Source organism: Nuphar pumila, chromosome 2, assembly GCF_984573655.1.
Source record: "Nuphar pumila chromosome 2, dmNupPumi1.hap1.1, whole genome shotgun sequence".
Taxonomy (NCBI): domain Eukaryota; kingdom Viridiplantae; phylum Streptophyta; class Magnoliopsida; order Nymphaeales; family Nymphaeaceae; genus Nuphar; species Nuphar pumila.
In genome coordinates, this window is record NC_143250.1 from 120,410,557 (window position 1) to 120,427,764 (window position 17,208).

The 17,208-nt window shown below is 39.3% G+C and overlaps 1 protein-coding gene across 6 annotated transcripts in view; it reads right to left on the reverse strand.

Annotated features, from left to right (window-relative positions):
• Positions 1-17,208, reverse strand: part of LOC149846942 (putative cyclic nucleotide-gated ion channel 20, chloroplastic) — a 206,395-nt gene that overhangs the window by 97,569 nt on the left and 91,618 nt on the right. For all 6 annotated transcript variants that reach the window (XM_089996678.1, XM_089996677.1, XM_089996676.1 and 3 more), the window contains one exon: positions 2,377-2,646. In XM_089996678.1, the coding sequence (XP_089852804.1) occupies positions 2,377-2,646 (270 nt within the window). The remainder of the gene's footprint in view (positions 1-2,376; positions 2,647-17,208) is intronic.

A 17,208-nucleotide genomic window follows, 5' to 3' on the forward strand; every position in this document is an offset into this window, starting at 1 on the left:
AGAAAACTCTGATTTCACTGCTGATTAAAAAAAAATTGGAAAACATCAAGACTTGGGAAAATATTAACGCACGTTAAGTGCAGTTGGGGATAAAAGAATGATGACGTTGGGAAAAATATTAACGCACGTTAAGTGCAGTTGGGGAAAATATTAACGCACGTTAAGTGCAGTTGAAGATTTTAGAAGAAATCGATGCCAACATCAGTTGGGGATAAAGGAAGTGATATCAAAAAAAAAAAGAGGAGATACAATCAGATGGTGATATTGAAGAGGAAGAAGGAGATGACCTCACGGCTGAAGGAAGTTGAAGAAGAATGTTGAAGAAGAAAGAACAGGAGTCTTCACGAGTCTTAAGAAAGAGGGAAGAGACGCAGCCGAAAAGTGGAAGAAGAAAGAACAGGATGTCTTCACGGCTGAAGGAGTCTTCACGCAGCCTAAGAACAGGATCTCGTTGAATGGGTGGCTGGTAGAGTTCCACAGCTACGGCTCTGATACCATGAAAGAATGTGAGTGAGATGGGTTTCTTCACGCATCACCTGCATAGGAGACAGAAAGAAAAACAGAGAGAAGCCAAAGGCTGGGGCGGCAGCAGCAGACTCGACCTCCAAGCCCTAATTCATAAATATAAACATGAGGAATATGATATTACAATATTGCCATTAATGAAACATTATGAGGCATGCGTGTTTTGATATAACGTGCGTATGGATCTGGATCCAGATCCATACGCATACTATATTTTATCAGGAGTATCATTCACTACACTATCAGTCTATCACTATATCACTACACTTATATATATATATATATATATATATATATAATGGAAACTTTTCTTCACTTCAATAATAAATAAAGATCAATTAAAAAGAGAGGTTTCTCCCATGTCGTAGACAAATACTCTTACATGCATATAAAACATGTTCATATCAAAAAGACCAGGGATAGGGAGGTAAATCAACATTTTATTCAAGATCAATGACAAATAATTGAGTGCTTCTTCATACTATAAATCAGATACAGGTTTATGATATCAATTGAACTCTTACAGAAGAACCTAACTAATTTCCCAAAGGCCAACCTGGCTATTGATCAGACCAGCATTTTTAAGGGTGTTGATAAATCTTATAAATGGGAGCAATGACACTGTTCAAGTCCAAGTACTTTTGTGGTTATTTCTAGTGTTATCAGTACACATACAAGGGGCAAATAAATTTATTTGTGGACAGTTGACATGTGCACCAAAAGTAGGATTGACATTTCAAACCTACATAGCAGGTCTGAATCCCTGTAAAAGTTAAATTATAATTTGGCCCAGCTAAGTATGATTTTTTTGAGAGGAAAAGAGAAGGGAGTAAAATACAGGAAAAGGAGAGCATAGGAAATGTACAGATGCCAATCAGAAGGGAAAACAAACAAGCGACAATGCCCAGCCAAGACAGATCAGAATCAGGTCATTCCAGCCACACCCAAACTACAACCTCTCGCTGCACTAACAGGTAGATGATATCAACCGGACTTTCCATCCAACCAAATCATCCACCAGGTTTGGAGGAGCCACCACCTCCAAACCTTATACCGTTTCCTTCCCTGCCTCTTCATCCCTGAAACTAAAAGGAGAGAATGCAGTTCCCAAGCAGGTCAAGTGGCAGTCTCGGCATCACTCCAAATATCTTCAGCAACTGCTCAAAGAAAGAACACAAACCAAAGAGATGCAGTTTCTCTCTGTGAATATCTCCCATGTATATTTTTCATGAGTATATTAGTGGTATATCATAATTTCATGTGATAGTTCTTTCTCAAGTAATCCATAAAGGATGCTTGAATTATCTCATATATCAAGCAACCGCTCAAGACTTCAGCTATCAACAACAGCTGCGCCTGATGATTTGATTACGTTCTGAGATTAAGAGTGAAGCACAAATTTACCTGCCCATCTAAATCAATCTTCTTTGGCAGGTAACATGTGATTTTTATTTCATTACTCTGTATGATTTATGTATCTCTTTATGATGATGCCTATCATAGGTTAGAGGAGAGAGCCAGTAATTGAGGCCATGGAAGATAACATTAGCTAAAAAATCTAAATATCTAACGGTTCTTGCAAATATCAAAACCAAATTTTTGTTTCCATTATCCTCAATAATACCCTAAGTAGGTCCATGAGCTGTCACAAATTTGACTATCATACACATAATCAAGCAGATAATTTTCAATACATGTTTGAATAAGCAAATAACTGTGCTACTACAAACACCATAGCATGGAAAAGCATGTAACTGAAAATTTCAACTGATCAAACACATTCAACTGAGAAAATACTATGTAAAATAAAGGAAAATAAGATAAACATAAGATGAATAGACAGTAATCTACCTGAAAACCCCAGAATAATGAGTAAATATATCTTGTGATAATACTGTTCTTCGTGGTAATAGGAACAGCATTAACATATATTCCATATTGAAAAGAACCACCATTAAAGCAGTTACTTGCATTAGAATTGTTTTTCCAAAGCTCCCAACTTGAATAGAGACTAAAGTCACTAAACTCATCAACATTGTAGCCGCTTCCGCAATCAATATAAGTAGAACAAGACGATATATTGGAGTCTTTGCATGCATCCCGGAGACACTGGTTAACTCTCTGCATAAGATGAGAAGAGGCTTAACCATGTCAAGGAAGACTCAAAAGTCAAACATACAATAACATACCGCACAAACAAACTATCACATGGTATCTTAAAGAGGTAAAAATGAAGCTCAGTTGAGCAAAGAAAGTATTTGTATTTTTACATGATTTCATGTTTCAGGGCAGGTTGCAACAATATTTGAAAGATTAATAGGTAGATAGGCTGAACATGTTAGTTTATGACAGCACACAAGGATTAACAAAGTGAACAGGCAAGACAATAAACAGTCCAAATCACAGTGCCAAATATGATAAATGTAAAACTAAAAAAAAGAAAAAGAAAAAAGACTCAATTTGCAATGACCTCAACCATGGTTGATCAATGTCACATGGAATACAAGGATCATATACAAGTAACACATCTCCTTTAAAAAAATAAGGATAGTATCTTTCTATCGTCCCCTTTTCCTACCGTTATTTCTTGAGACTTATCCATCCTAATGTTATCTCTTGAGATTATTTTCTTTCCAAATCCCTTTTCTCTGTTTTCTCCAGTCATATTCATCAACATTTGTTTCAAACCCAAATATATCTCTTTTATCCTCTACATACTTTTCTTTTGTATTTTCTCATTAAATCTATTTATTTCTTTACCTTTATTATCTTTTGTTGCTATGCATATTCAGAAATCAGTAGTCCTGAACTATTATTTCAGTTGGTGCTGAATAGGTGGAGTCAACTGATGTCATCATTGCCTCATGAATAGTGCCAGGTCTTGATATTATGGGACTTTATTCCAAAATCAATATTCTGCGGCATAGTCACCGTTATCGCCGATATTATGAAAATATCGTGATATTATCGGCATTTTCAGCAAGGCCGATAATATCAGCAAAATATGAAAAAAGTGATGCAATATTATCCTGATATTTTGTGATATTAAAAAAAACTTGATTTTTTATATATTTTAAGTTCAGTTTTTCTACTCTTTGGTTTCTTTTGTATTTTAAAAACTTTTAAACTTTTTCTTTATATTTTTGCAAGAAAAATAATAGAAAACCTATTATGTTCCTATCTTTCTAATTATTATTTATATCTTTTCAAATTTTAAAGCTCCGGAGATTTTGCCAAGAGAATTCACTACCTTGAACGATACAAGCAACTGTTTTGCAGCTTTCCTCCTTTTAATGGCATCACAGCAAAAGAAAAAAGAATAAAGTCCATTTCCTTGTGCATATTGGCATTGATTAGTTATGAGATATTTAAAATTTGTGATTTTTCTTGTTCTGCTAGTCATGTCCCCGTTTGTCATGGTTCAAAATCCTGGATACAACGATTGTCGATTGGGTATCGAAGGATCAACAAATACTAGGTTGGTTAAATTACAACCCTCTTTGAAGACATCCTTGCTCAGGCTGTGGATCTGGCCACAACTAAAAAAGTTTGAGATGAACTTGATAACTTCTATGCCCATTATTCTTAGTTTAACATTATGCAATTGAGGAAGCAACTCCTAGAATGCAAGATAGAAGATTATCTATTTCCGAGTAAGCCAAGATATCAGGAATTTATGACCAGCTTGCAATGATTCAACAACCAGTCGGTGATGCCGACAAGGTATTTGATGCCTTGAAAGTACTCGGATGAAATTTGTGTAAACTGGGCCCAAACCTGCAGCAGAGAGAGAGAGAACATGACAGTTGGCCCTTGATTAGATTTATTGGTGAAGGGCTGCACCTCAAACATGTATTAAATATAACAGCCCTAATGGGGCAGATTGCAAAAGAATACAAAACAAATATAAGAATTACATCAGCACCCCTAGAGGGGTCGACCCATACAAAACTACAGATATATCAGTCAGTAACTTTCTAACTTGGATGATGTTTCTGCCCCTGATAGACGTCTTCACATATTCCAACACTCCCCCTCAAGTTATGCATGTCATCAGACAAGGGCCATCTCTCCCTGGATAGCCCTTTTGTAAATATATCTGCTACTTGCTGATCAAAGTCAATAAATTTTGTTTCTACTTCATATTCTTTCTTATCCCTGATAAAATGAAAATCAATCTTATAGTGTTTTGATCTATTGTGCAAAATAGGATTTGTAGTAAGTGCAGTAGCACTTTTATTCAAGGTTGTAAGTATTGTATCATTACCCGTATCGGTCAGGCCCAAAATATGATACATATTGTATCATAAAAAATCCTAATTTTTTAATAACAATGCTCAAAAAATTCCAAAAAAATCATGAAAAATCAGAGAAAAACTAGCAAAAATTCTAAAAATTCATAACACATGAAACAATGATGAATTGCACAAAATACAACCATAAAATCACATATAAAGCTTTTATGTCTCTATGAGCTACATAAGACATCATCAAACATCAACTGTCTTATAAGAACAATGCAGAATATTAAATGTCTTGCAATTAAAAACATGCCACAAGACTCACTTTCACTCGATTTTCAAACGGTTTTCACCCATTACTTGAGTGCCCCATTGTCAAGCCGGATCATCTGATGCCATTTTTGTCAGAGTGTGCAATTTGATTTCTACCTTGATATAAATCTCTAATTTTCGCGAATCCAACTTCATAGTAGGTTGGCAGGGAGTTTAGGGGAGGCAGTGCCGCCCGAGGCAGAAAATTTTTAAAGGATAACTCTATAATTTTACTCATAATAAAGATTTTTTACCTTAACCCACTTCCTTGAGTGAAAAAATGGTGAAAATGCACTTTTACTTTAGCAAACCACAAAAGCCCTCCCCCTTCGTCCCCCAAATCACTCTCACGAGTACTAGGGTGTGTGGATACATCTCTAATGGCTTCTACACAAATGAAAGTGTAATATCATGTACTTTTCCTTCGTTATAGACTCTGAGATTTCTGAAATTTTGGCTATGTTGTAAAGTCGATAGAAATCTTCGATTTTGGGTGGCGTCAACTAAAACTGGGCTTAGCCCAGGACTCATTGACAAGACCTAAACGAGCCAAATAAGATTTGGTTAAACTTATTATTTTTGACCTTTCAAATCGAGAAAAATTCAAGTGAAAATTGGGTTAAATTCAGGCAAAATTCGAAGGCGAAAATCAGGTAATATATTATTAGATGCGTCTCAAAATTCTAAAAACATTGATATTTTGTTTTTTTGAATTCGGGCTACGGTTGGGCCAAAAATCGTATTTTTTTTAAAATGACCCGCCTCGATATAACCACTTCTGGATTAGATCAAATTGGATCTGATCCGTTTGATCTAAGTTGATATGGATCTGGACCCAGTCCAAGACCCATATTAATTAAGATCTGGTCTAGGTTGAGATCCATATGGATTTGGATATTGGATCCAGATCCAAATCTGAAATCCAAATCCATCCAATTTAAAGTTTTAAATTCAATTAAAAAGTTAAATCGAGTGAAATTTCATATTAAGAAGACTCCCAGAGGAGAGAGATATCTTTTAAAAGTCTATTTTATAAAACTTACATCACCGATTATTTGGATCACCCCTCAATCAAAATTAGTATATGCAATTAGATTTAAGTTAAGTCAGAGATAGAAGACAAGAAAAGCCCTTGGTTGATGGAATTCTTGATATATCTCACTATACACATCATTGCACCCATATGAACTGAAGTACGTGCATGTTGAAATTGACTTGAGGTATGAACTACATGTGTAATGTTAGGTCTCGTGATCGATAAGTACGTAAGGGCTCCAACTAACAGGGGATAAGGAGTAGGGTTCTCCAATGGTTCTCCATCATCACTCTTCATATTGTCATTTATCATCTTTGGAGTCTCAACCACCTTATCATCGGTTATTCCAAACCTAGCAATGATATCAACAACAAACTTGGTTTGAGATAACAAATATTCACGTGGGAAAAATGCAACCTTAATACCTAAAAAACAATGCAAATAACCCAAGTCAGTCATCTCAAAAATTTCCTTAAGAACTAGTTTAATATCATTCACTCCCTTCTTGTCTTCTCCGTTGAAGATCATATCATTCACATACAACAACAAAATGACATTACTTGCATTGGAGTTCTTAACAAATAGAGTAATGTTAGTAAAACATGATCTAAACTCAAGCTTTAACATTAATTCCCTAAATCTATCATACCAAGCTTTAGGTGTAAAGCCCATGCCTTTTACAAAAAAAAAAGTATCGGACCTGGGTTGGATCCGGATCCAACCTAGATCCGAACCCGAGTAACTCCCCCCCCCCCCCCCCGGTGCCTATTTGAAGCACGCAAAGGAAGGGTTTCTCTTAAAGAGAAACCCTCCCCCGCATCGCGTCTCTCTCCCCGAGCCCTCTCTCTCTCTCTCTCGCTCGTCATGTTTCGGCCACCCCAATTCGGCAACCTCCGTCTGGCGAACCTCGCCCGACACCCCCTCTCTCTGTTACCCTCTCCTCCCTTTTGAGCTCCCTCTATCGCAGGAGCCCCATCTCACCGGCGACCCCGAACCCCCTCTCGTTGTTTCCGCCTCTCGTCGGCGACACCCTCCTCTTAGGTAACCCCTCTCTCTCAGTCTTATTCGTCTTCTTTCTCCCTCTGTTACAACAGATGGGAGGGCTCCTCTACCCTCCCCCTCTCTTGCTTTGTGTTAGGCTCGCAGGGGAGGAGCGCCGCTCCCTTCCCTACTCCGTCTCTCTGTCCTCTCCTCTACAACGTCATGGAAGGGGTGGCACCTCTTTCCTCTACTCTCAAATGTCAAGGAAGGGGTTGCGCCCCTTCCCTGCCCCCTTTGCCTTTCGGTACACAGGGAAGGGCACCGCCCCCCTCCCAGTTCTCCCTTTGGTCTCGGTTCGTAGAGAGGAGCGCTACCCCCTCCCTCTTCTCTCTTGTTTCTCCCTCGAATCAGCCGGCAAGAAGGCATGCCCTCCTGCCGCCGTCTAGGTTCTTCCAGGTAGGCAGGCAGAGGCAACGGCCCTGCTGCCTCCTCTTTTCAGCCGATGGGCAGGGGTGCGACCCCTGCCGCCCCTTCTTGTATCAAGCCGGCGGGTAGGGGCTGCGCCCCTGCTGTAACGCCCCAAAAATCCAGGACTTGTGTAATAACCTTAATTTTTAGGTTTTTATTTAAATATATTATGATAAATATTTCATAACAATATGATTTGGGCCCGGGATCCAAGTCGCGGATCCGGGATCCATGAAGGGGTCTTTATATATGTAATTATCTCGTAAAACATATATGTAATTACATAAGTGCAAAAATTTTCAATTTGGCGAATTATTTAAGAGATAACTACGTATATAATGTATGTATGGGCTTGGGATCCACATTTCGGATCCGATACCCAGATAGGATCCATATAGATATAGGTAAAATACCCTATATATTCGTATACGGGATTAAATATATATATAAAAATATATAATAGATGAGTATTTTTAGGGGATCCACGATTGGATCCATTTGGATCCAATCCATGGATCCATACCTAGTGGAAGGCAAGGGTCCGGTCGGGTTTGGATCCCGAGCCGCAGGTCGCAGACCCGGACCTCTCGTTAAAAGAAAAAGAATAAATAAGATTTAATTTAAGGGAAGGAAATCTTTTGGACCCGGGTCGGACCCGACCCGGATCCATAACCCGATAGGGTTTTTAAAACCCTATATCGGGCTGCAGCCTTTTTAAAAATTGGGGAAGAGCTGCTGTTTCTAAAGAGGAAGGAAGGAAGGGGGGGGGGGATCAGCCGATAAAAGGGAAGGGAGAGGGGGTCTCTCCCTCGTCTCCCTCGTTTCTCTCTTCCCTCTTCCCTCGTCCCTCTTTCTTTCGGTCTGTGTGGGCACGTTTTGGGGAGGTGGAGGTCGTCGGAAAACAACAGCCACCGCAGCCACGGTGGGTACCCCTGTCACAGCTGCAAAAAGGAGCAGCTCCAACCGACTGTGCCTCCAACCTCCGATCGCCGGAAAACCAGCGAACAAGGTACGGGTTTTTTTCTTTTGATTTGAATATTGAAAAGTGCCTAAATCTGATTTATATGATACTTTCGAAGGAAACCATGAATCTGATTTAGATTCACATAATCAACCTATGTAATATTGATATATGCTGGACATGTGTATTTCAGAATTTTTAAAACCCCTTTTCTCCTGGAAAAAAAGCATGCTTGTATGATCGATACACACACATATTCTCTCTCTATATATATATATATATGACAAATCTGTTGCAAAACTGTGTTTGATAATAAATCTGGGTTTTTATTATGCAATCCAGTTTGTAAATCTTTGATAGGATTTAAACCTGTGTCCAGCATGCTTAATCTGATACAAATATGTATCCGATTCAAGAACCGTGTTTCTCATTTGTGTAAGCTAGAACTTGCTGTAATAAGAGTCTTATTATATATTTATATTATTTTCATAATGAGCATGTTGTATGTTTTTTTTCTTTCTCATGAGAATCTATAGGCAAAGGACTTAGTCTAGTGTTTGTGAATCTACAAGAATCATTCTTCTTTTGCTGAGATCGATTTTGATTAGGATGTAAACCGGGCATACAGGCATGTTGGGCCACATTACTGTTCTTGAACTAGGTCTCACGTTGGGCAAAAATCGGAATCTGTTTGAGTAGGATTCGATTTATTTGGCCCATCATAGATCGGTGTGTACCATTGTTTTGAATATATACAAAGTGTATATCGTCTTGAATTTTTTTACCTAACTGAACAAATACAATTATTATGGGTTTATGTCGGATCAGAAATTTCTGTACCAAAGTTGTTTTTGCTGCCATACCTTATTGTGGTTAAGCATGATTTGATCATAGTGTAAAACTGGGAATTTGACCTCTTATTTTATTGTCTGGTAAGATCAGCTAGTGCACCGTTACCTTGTGTAGGGACGTTGCAGAAAAATAAATAAATAAACAAATGGGCACTGCTGGTGTTTGTTTGGGCAGCCATATGATTGGCAGAGCCCAGCCTACTGGGTCGGCTGGGATCGGTTTGGACAGATTTGAAAAAAAAAATGTTAAGTAATGAAACACTTGAGGGTTTTTGTTGAATTAGAAAATCGAATTTTTCGCATGTGTTGAATGTAGATTCATAGTTGTTACACATTTCAAAGGAATTTTTGATAATGTACCGGATTATGTGGATGTAATCTTAAGATTTGTATACCTTAAATATGTGATCATAGGTTGATGAAAATTCAGTTTAGTGCACTAAATTCCCATATTTTTCCTGTTATGAATGCTTCGGTTACGTGCACGTTGGAATTGGAATTTGCCTTGAATAACTATGCATGATCAATATTCAAATGCAATGTTACACATCTTGTGGGCATGTGCAAATCTTGAATTTCTATTGCTATGCTTATGTGTATTAGCATAAGTACTCGTGTGTTCTAAGTAGAGTGATTTATGAATGGAAGCGTGCATTTGGGCATGATTATATGGAAGCATGCATTGTAGTAAGGAATACATGTATATGAATATTATTATTTCATGCACATCTCTAAATGGGCATTGAAGATTGTGCATCGAAAGGCATGTGATATGAATAGAATGCATTGGCATGTTTTTAAGCTTTTTGCATATGAATGAATAGATGATCAAGGTGGATCATCATGGGCTGTGAGATGCCTTGAGTCGGTGTGCTCATTGCTTTACTTGTATATGCATTGTAAAAGTCATATTTGACGTTGTGGTTTTAATTTCACTGTTCTATGTTGTCATGGGCGGTGGTCCTGTGAAAAGCTTAGCATGCTGATGTGCAAGCTTATGTTATTAATTCGGCATGTAAATTTGCAAACGTAAAAGAAATGAATTAATAACCAGATAACAGAAAATAAAGAACAGTGTAATTCACTTTCTCCTTGATGTCCCTGCGTTAGCATGGGAATCTTGGATATTGCGGTTTAGGGGAAACCGTGAGGATACAAAAACTCCGTGTGCGTTTTGTTGCCCCTGAACCCGATATTGAGGTTCTTCTCCTAGCCACGGTTTTAGGGAGAATCTGCCACTTTACCCGGGAATGGTGTGTTAGTCACAGCTGTGAGTTTGTTTTGGTATACCAATAAAGTGGCGCCAGTGGATACTGTCTTCCCTGGTGTCCCCGACTTTGGATGCTGTTTTCCAAGGTTCCGATTGATGGTGCTGTTTCCTGATATCGGTCGAGGGCTGAGTTTGGAACCCGGTAATAAAATACAAATTGTGTTTGAAGCTACCCCGGGAACCCTACTTGACCTCGGGGATTGTACCCGTTTGGTATATCCGCGGGCAATGATAAATTAAAAAGAGGAACTTAAGGATTGTGTGCATTTAATAGGACATGCATATGGAAAGAGGAAAACTTAAATGGAAGATAATAAATGGTTCATGCATTGTATATAAATCATGCATATTCTTGCTCTGCATTAGTTCATACATGTTTACCTGTTCACTTAGTTGTTTATGTTAATCATTGTATGATGTTGATCTATTTTACATTTAATTGCCTTATTGATTAAGTTGTGATCAATGTTGCATATTTCGTGTTCCCTCTTGTCAAATGTTTAATTATGCATGAATGGTTAATTGACTTAGTAATTGATAATAATCGTATTCCTCAAAATATTACATGGATCTTATTTATGCTCTTTTTCTTATTTGATTCATTAATAAAAGAGTTCAGTGGATTAGTTATGATTGATAAATGTAAGTTGCTTTGCGGTGTGTGGTTATCCAACTGAAATTGGAACTGTAGGGACCCCAGGTCTCTGGGAAGTTTTCCGCGACTCTTAGAAAAAAAAAATCCGCATTTTTCAAAGGTAGGAGTTGGGGTCGTTACAACTTGTAACTTATAGAATGGTTTAGAAAGCTTTGAAATCATACGACTATCAGAGTTTAAATAGTACTTTAGCGGAAAATGATATTTTTAAAACCACAAGTCAATGGACCTTGAGCGCATTACAGCGTAAACTTTCCTTTGCCGAATTTCGCACAACTATTGAAATCAAATGGTTTTAAAATGCAATTTAAATGATTAAGAATTTGTTTATTGAAACCAAGAAGAAGTTTACTAAAACAGTTTTAGTAACTCAAGGTTTAATAAAAAGAGAAATTTTGAAATACACTTTATACTAAATTTACCAACATGTCCTCAGGAGCGAAACGTCAGGGAAAGAGCTCTATCTTGATCTCATCACGCCATCGTGCTATCACAGACTGTAATACCTATCCATTACCTGCCCATAAAATGGGTCAGTTTCAATAAAAACTGATAGGTGCACATACAGGACGATATAGAACATAGTTAAGCAAAATAATTTAATATGTCAAGTAGACAGGCAATTATATAGCAATTTAATTTCAACAGATTCATGGAGTAACTATCATGAGCAAAATGCTAAAACTATTACAAGCATTTCACTGGCACAAGTAGGCTAATTATTATAAGCACAGCACTGCATAAGCAAGCAAAATACGATGCTACATCAACCACACACACAATTTCATAAGTATTGAAACCTGTTGCATGTTATAGCTTTCATACGTGCATAACTCAACAAATTGTGTGATCGGATTTAAATTATGTTTCGATATTAACTGGCCAAGTGGGTACGCACAAGGCACGACTCTAGAAGCAGCCTAGACTGATCTAGTGGTTTATTATGTTATGTATTTTAAGATAACCCGGATAGCTGACTGAGTCCGCACCTAAGAGGACGGTCAGTGACCAAGAGAGAAATCCCCAAAGCAGCATAAACAATGGATGCATCCCGAACATGGAGAGCTACCACCTAGGATAATTATGATAGTCTCTTTCCCCTAACTCCGATGACTGGGGAAGCCGAGTCTTTTGCTCGTAACTGCCATTAATGGCTTGTCCATCGAAGTTTTTGTACCTTCCCGTCCTCTCTCCTGAGAGGAGTCAGCAGTTCGAATGAGTACATCAGGGGTAGTTAACTGAAGACCCATTCTACATATTCTGGTCTTTCGACCCAACTCGAGTATCTTGCCGGTAAAGGCAGAAATCATCACTTATTTAGGTGATCTCAGCATTTTGTTATTTGCACTCATCAAGGTTGCCACAACCTACTCATCCAATCATCGCAACGTAAGAAGACGTACTTGTCAAAAAGTACGAACGTACTTGTCAAAAGTACGACTACGATAAAAGGGATATGGTTTCACCAAAGAAACCCCAACAGATATTATCTGCATAAGAAGTAACACCACACAATTTGACAAGATAAGTCTTGAATTCATTTCAACAATATTTTGCATATTTCATGATACAAGGTCGTCTCGTATCTCTCATCCGATCAACAAAGTACTTAACATGTGCATGTCTAAAAGTACGCAACACTGAAAAAGGGAAGTGCGTAAGCCTCTCAAAAGGAACACTCAACACACAACTTCATAACGATCCAAAGAATATAGGAGTGCTCATTTGGCACGATTCATCCTTAAAAGCCACAATGCCACATTAAGTCATTCACACAAGGCACAACACTATCAATCTTGCATCCAAAATTTATCTTAGTATCGACATGCGACACTAGATTGATAAATGAAGAATGGGTCCTTCAACAGAACCCCACTTATTCAGAGGCTCATGCCCCTGATCAGGGTTATTCGAATTGGGTCGCAACTCGAATCGGGGTTATAAAATATTTCTCCCAATTGTGCGGACCTGGGAGGGCCCAAATGTGACTTCGCAATCCGACAGGACTTAAAACTTAACTTTACAAAAGTTGTGCATTTTGAAGAGCACTGGGTTTGCAGAAGGAAATCCTCTTTAAAAGAACTATAGTGCACAAGCGCAACTTCTAGTGTTTTGAAAACAACTGAAATCAGGTTAGGCACAAGACTACATTTATGTAAGTACATATTTACCATAAGTGTGAGCATATGCAGATTATAACATGACAAGAAGCAATTCTCGACTTCAATGCCGCACATCGAGCGAAAAGCACATAAGTAACACACGAGGTACCAAAACCATACCTTGACCACTTAGATAGGCAAACACATAAGGTCATAAGTAATACACGAGACACGACGTCGTACCTTACTCAAAGGAAACGTGCAGGCAAAAATGGATGCAAGCAAACAAGGGCATATGTATTTCAAGAAATATGAAACCACACCTCAACTCATAAGCAACTATGCAAAATAATGATCGAAGAATGAAATGGTACATCGACCCATAGGAACGTACAGGCAAGTATATATGCAAGCAATTAAGGGCATAAGTATTGCAAAAAGTACGAAACCACCTTCAACCACATAAGCAAATACACAAATTAATACTCAAAGAGTAAAATCATACCTCGACTCATAAATATGCAGACAAAAAAATATGCAATGCAGAACCAATATAAATCTAAGCATATCTAGCATGGGCATCTTAGTTATTTCAACTTAAATAGGTTCATTTATTGCCCTTTGTGGGACTTTACCCTACCTCGGAATGTTGTGTAGCTACGTACGCCTACGCCTGAGGATAATACGAGGGTCGGGCCGTGGAGCACGAACGGGGCCTGTTGCGTAAGCTGCAAAGGTACGTTATTAGTATGCATTTAAATGAATAGGGAAAACGACAACAAAGGACTGGGGTCTCGGCTTCTCTGCAAAACAAGGCAAGGATCAACGGTCCCTGCTGACCTGAAACGGAATGGGGTAGGGTCCAATGACCCATGCCGCCAAAGGAAACAGGTGCAGGGGCCATCGGCCCTTGCCGGATATTTAAAGAAGGGCAAGGGCCAAGACGACTAAGAGAAGGGCAGAGGCCATCGGCCCCTGCTGGGTTTCCAAAAAGGGAGGCAGGAGCCGAAGGCTCCTGCTGACTTTAAAGGAACGGCAGGGGCCACCTACCAGAAAGAGAAATGGTAGGGGCCGATGGCCCCTGCCGAAAAAAATGAGCAGAGAGAGGGGAGCGCAGGGACCAAAGGCCCCCTGCGACTTTCAAAGAGGAGAAAGGGGCCAATGGCCCCTGTCGTTCATGGAGAAAAAGGGCAGGGGCCATCGGCCCCTCTGGTCTTTAAAAGAGGAGGAGGGCAGGGGCCAAAGGCCCCTGTCGGTCTTGGAAAAAAAATGGCAGGGGCCATCGGCCCCTGCTGGGTTTTAAAAGAAGAGAAGCAAGGGCCGATGGCCCCTGTCGGAAGGTAAGCAGAGAGAGAGAGACGCAGGGGCCTTTGGCCCCTGCCTGTGGCTGTCGGGAGAGAAGAAGGTAGAAGAAGAGGTGGGAGGGCTTACCTGGGGCTGTCGAAGAGGAGGTGCCGACGAGGATGTCAAAGCGGGGGAGTTGAGGTCGCCGGCGGCGACAGTCGCTGGTGGCCACAGAGGAAGGAGAGAAGGCGAGGTGGCTGGCGGCTTTGCTCGCCGGCGACAGCAGTCGCGGGGGGGTGGGGGTGGGGGGGGGGGCGAGAGGAGACGGCGGGGTTGCAGGCGAGGTTGTCGCCCATAGGGAACGAGAAGGGGGGCGGTGCACCGATCCTCATCCCGCAACGCTCTTAAAGAGCTCGAGGAGGGGCGAGATCCGGGGAAACCCTCAAGGGGTTTCCTTATCTTGCCGAAAGGGTGGAGCGGCACGAGTGGGGGGTTGTTTTTAAACAAAACCTCCCCTGCGTCGGGTTTTAAAACCCTAACGAGGGCGGGCCTGGGTCGGGTCCCGACCCGACCCGGGTCCGATAAATTTTTTTTTTACGTGGATTTTACATCCTACCCCTCTTAAAGAATTCCGTCCGTGAAATATCATTAAAAGATTATCTGCAGCAATCTGGTTCTTAGTTAATCGTTGTTAATGAGGATGCACTATATGTGTGAGTGATCTGAAACATGTATGTTATTAAAGTAGTCAGGACAACACATAATAAATTCCTGAGAAAGGTTCGAAGCCAACAACTCGATCGAACAAAATGTGAGTGATTTTGTTAATAATTTGTCTTCGCAAGAGTTTATATGGAGTCACAAAAAGGGTTTCGCAGAAGACTGTAAGAATGTTTATTCGTCACCTTCTACTACATTTGATACGAATGAAGAGACACAATGAGACATTGCTCTAGTTTGTTTACGATCCTTGAACGGGGGTTTCTGTACTTATCATAATCAGGTTGTCGTTCGTTACCCTTACTATTTCTAACAGACTCTATGTCCGGAATAGCCTCAACTTATCCCCATAACCCAAGGCCTTACATGGCCAGTTGTCCTATCTTCGCTTAAGTTATCTTTCTTAGAATGGCCCCAACTTTCATAGAAGACAAAAAACATATCCTTGTATCAAGATCTAGATTTAGTAAGGATCCGATTCTCTAATCTAAAACCAGTATATAATCATGCTACAACAGAAAGCCAAATTTAAAGATTCATAACCGGCTATATCAAATGCTCTCAAAAGAGCATCATAACACACCCTAATTCTCTACGAAATCAAAATCTACAAGTTCCACGCTGGATCACCTGGTCTGGGAAATGTACGACCTCACAAGGAATTACCGTCCTAGATGGTTTACCTGGTCTTGGACAATATACTTCCTCACAGGAATTCACCGTCTTTGCGGCTACCCGATCTTGGACAGTGTACTTCCTCACAGAGATTCACCACTTTAGTCGGATTACCTGATCTTGATCATACACACCCTCACAGAGAATCCTTTGCGGATAAGATCCTCAACAGGTACCAAAATCAATGATACATGCATCAAAACAAACGACCACTCACAGGGTCGATAGCCACCCATAATGGGCAAAAGTATATATATATATATATATATATATATATATATATATATATATCATCAATGAGCATCACATCACTTCATATGGTATTCAATTCATAAAATCACTCATTTCACCAATAAGGTTCCATGAATCATAGTTCACTATTGAACTTAAACATATATCGCATACTTTCAAAATTTGAGGTCACATGCATTTCAATCATATCATACAAAAGCATATTATCCTATGCATTATATCATTGCTACCAGGAGCATTGCCTTATCCAAATCTAACCTCAAAGCATGAGTTCTATACAATGTGATCATGTATATTTCAAGAATCAACTAAACATCAAAATACGTAATTTCTACGCAGTTCGAGTTATGCACACCGGATTTAAGTCATATATGCATCTAAGACATTCAGGTCATTGCATCATCTGCATAAGCATTCACAATTTGTACATCAAATCACATTCAACTATATTCAGCATGAAACACACGCACATACCTCCTAAGTAATTTAGTTAGACATTCATGCATCTTCAATATACTTACTCAAACAATCACAATGCAATCCTCTGCAATACAACTACGTAGGCGTGATGTATCATCAAAAACTAAGCGTTTGTAGTCGTGAGGTGTCATTCCTCTAAATAGTCTAAACTAATAATTTGTAGGCGTATAAGTCAACCACCTAAAAGTTAATCATTTGTAGGCGTAACAAGTCAACTAATCAGTTGTAGGCGTGACATGTCATTTACCTGCATAAGCATCATAATCATAAGGGTCTAGGTTGAACAAAATTCATACGTGATTTCATTAATAAACTTTTACTTGACAAGATCCGTACTGGAAAATAAAAAGTCTTACCCAAACTTATTAAAGTGTTTATTCGCTAATTCTCTACCT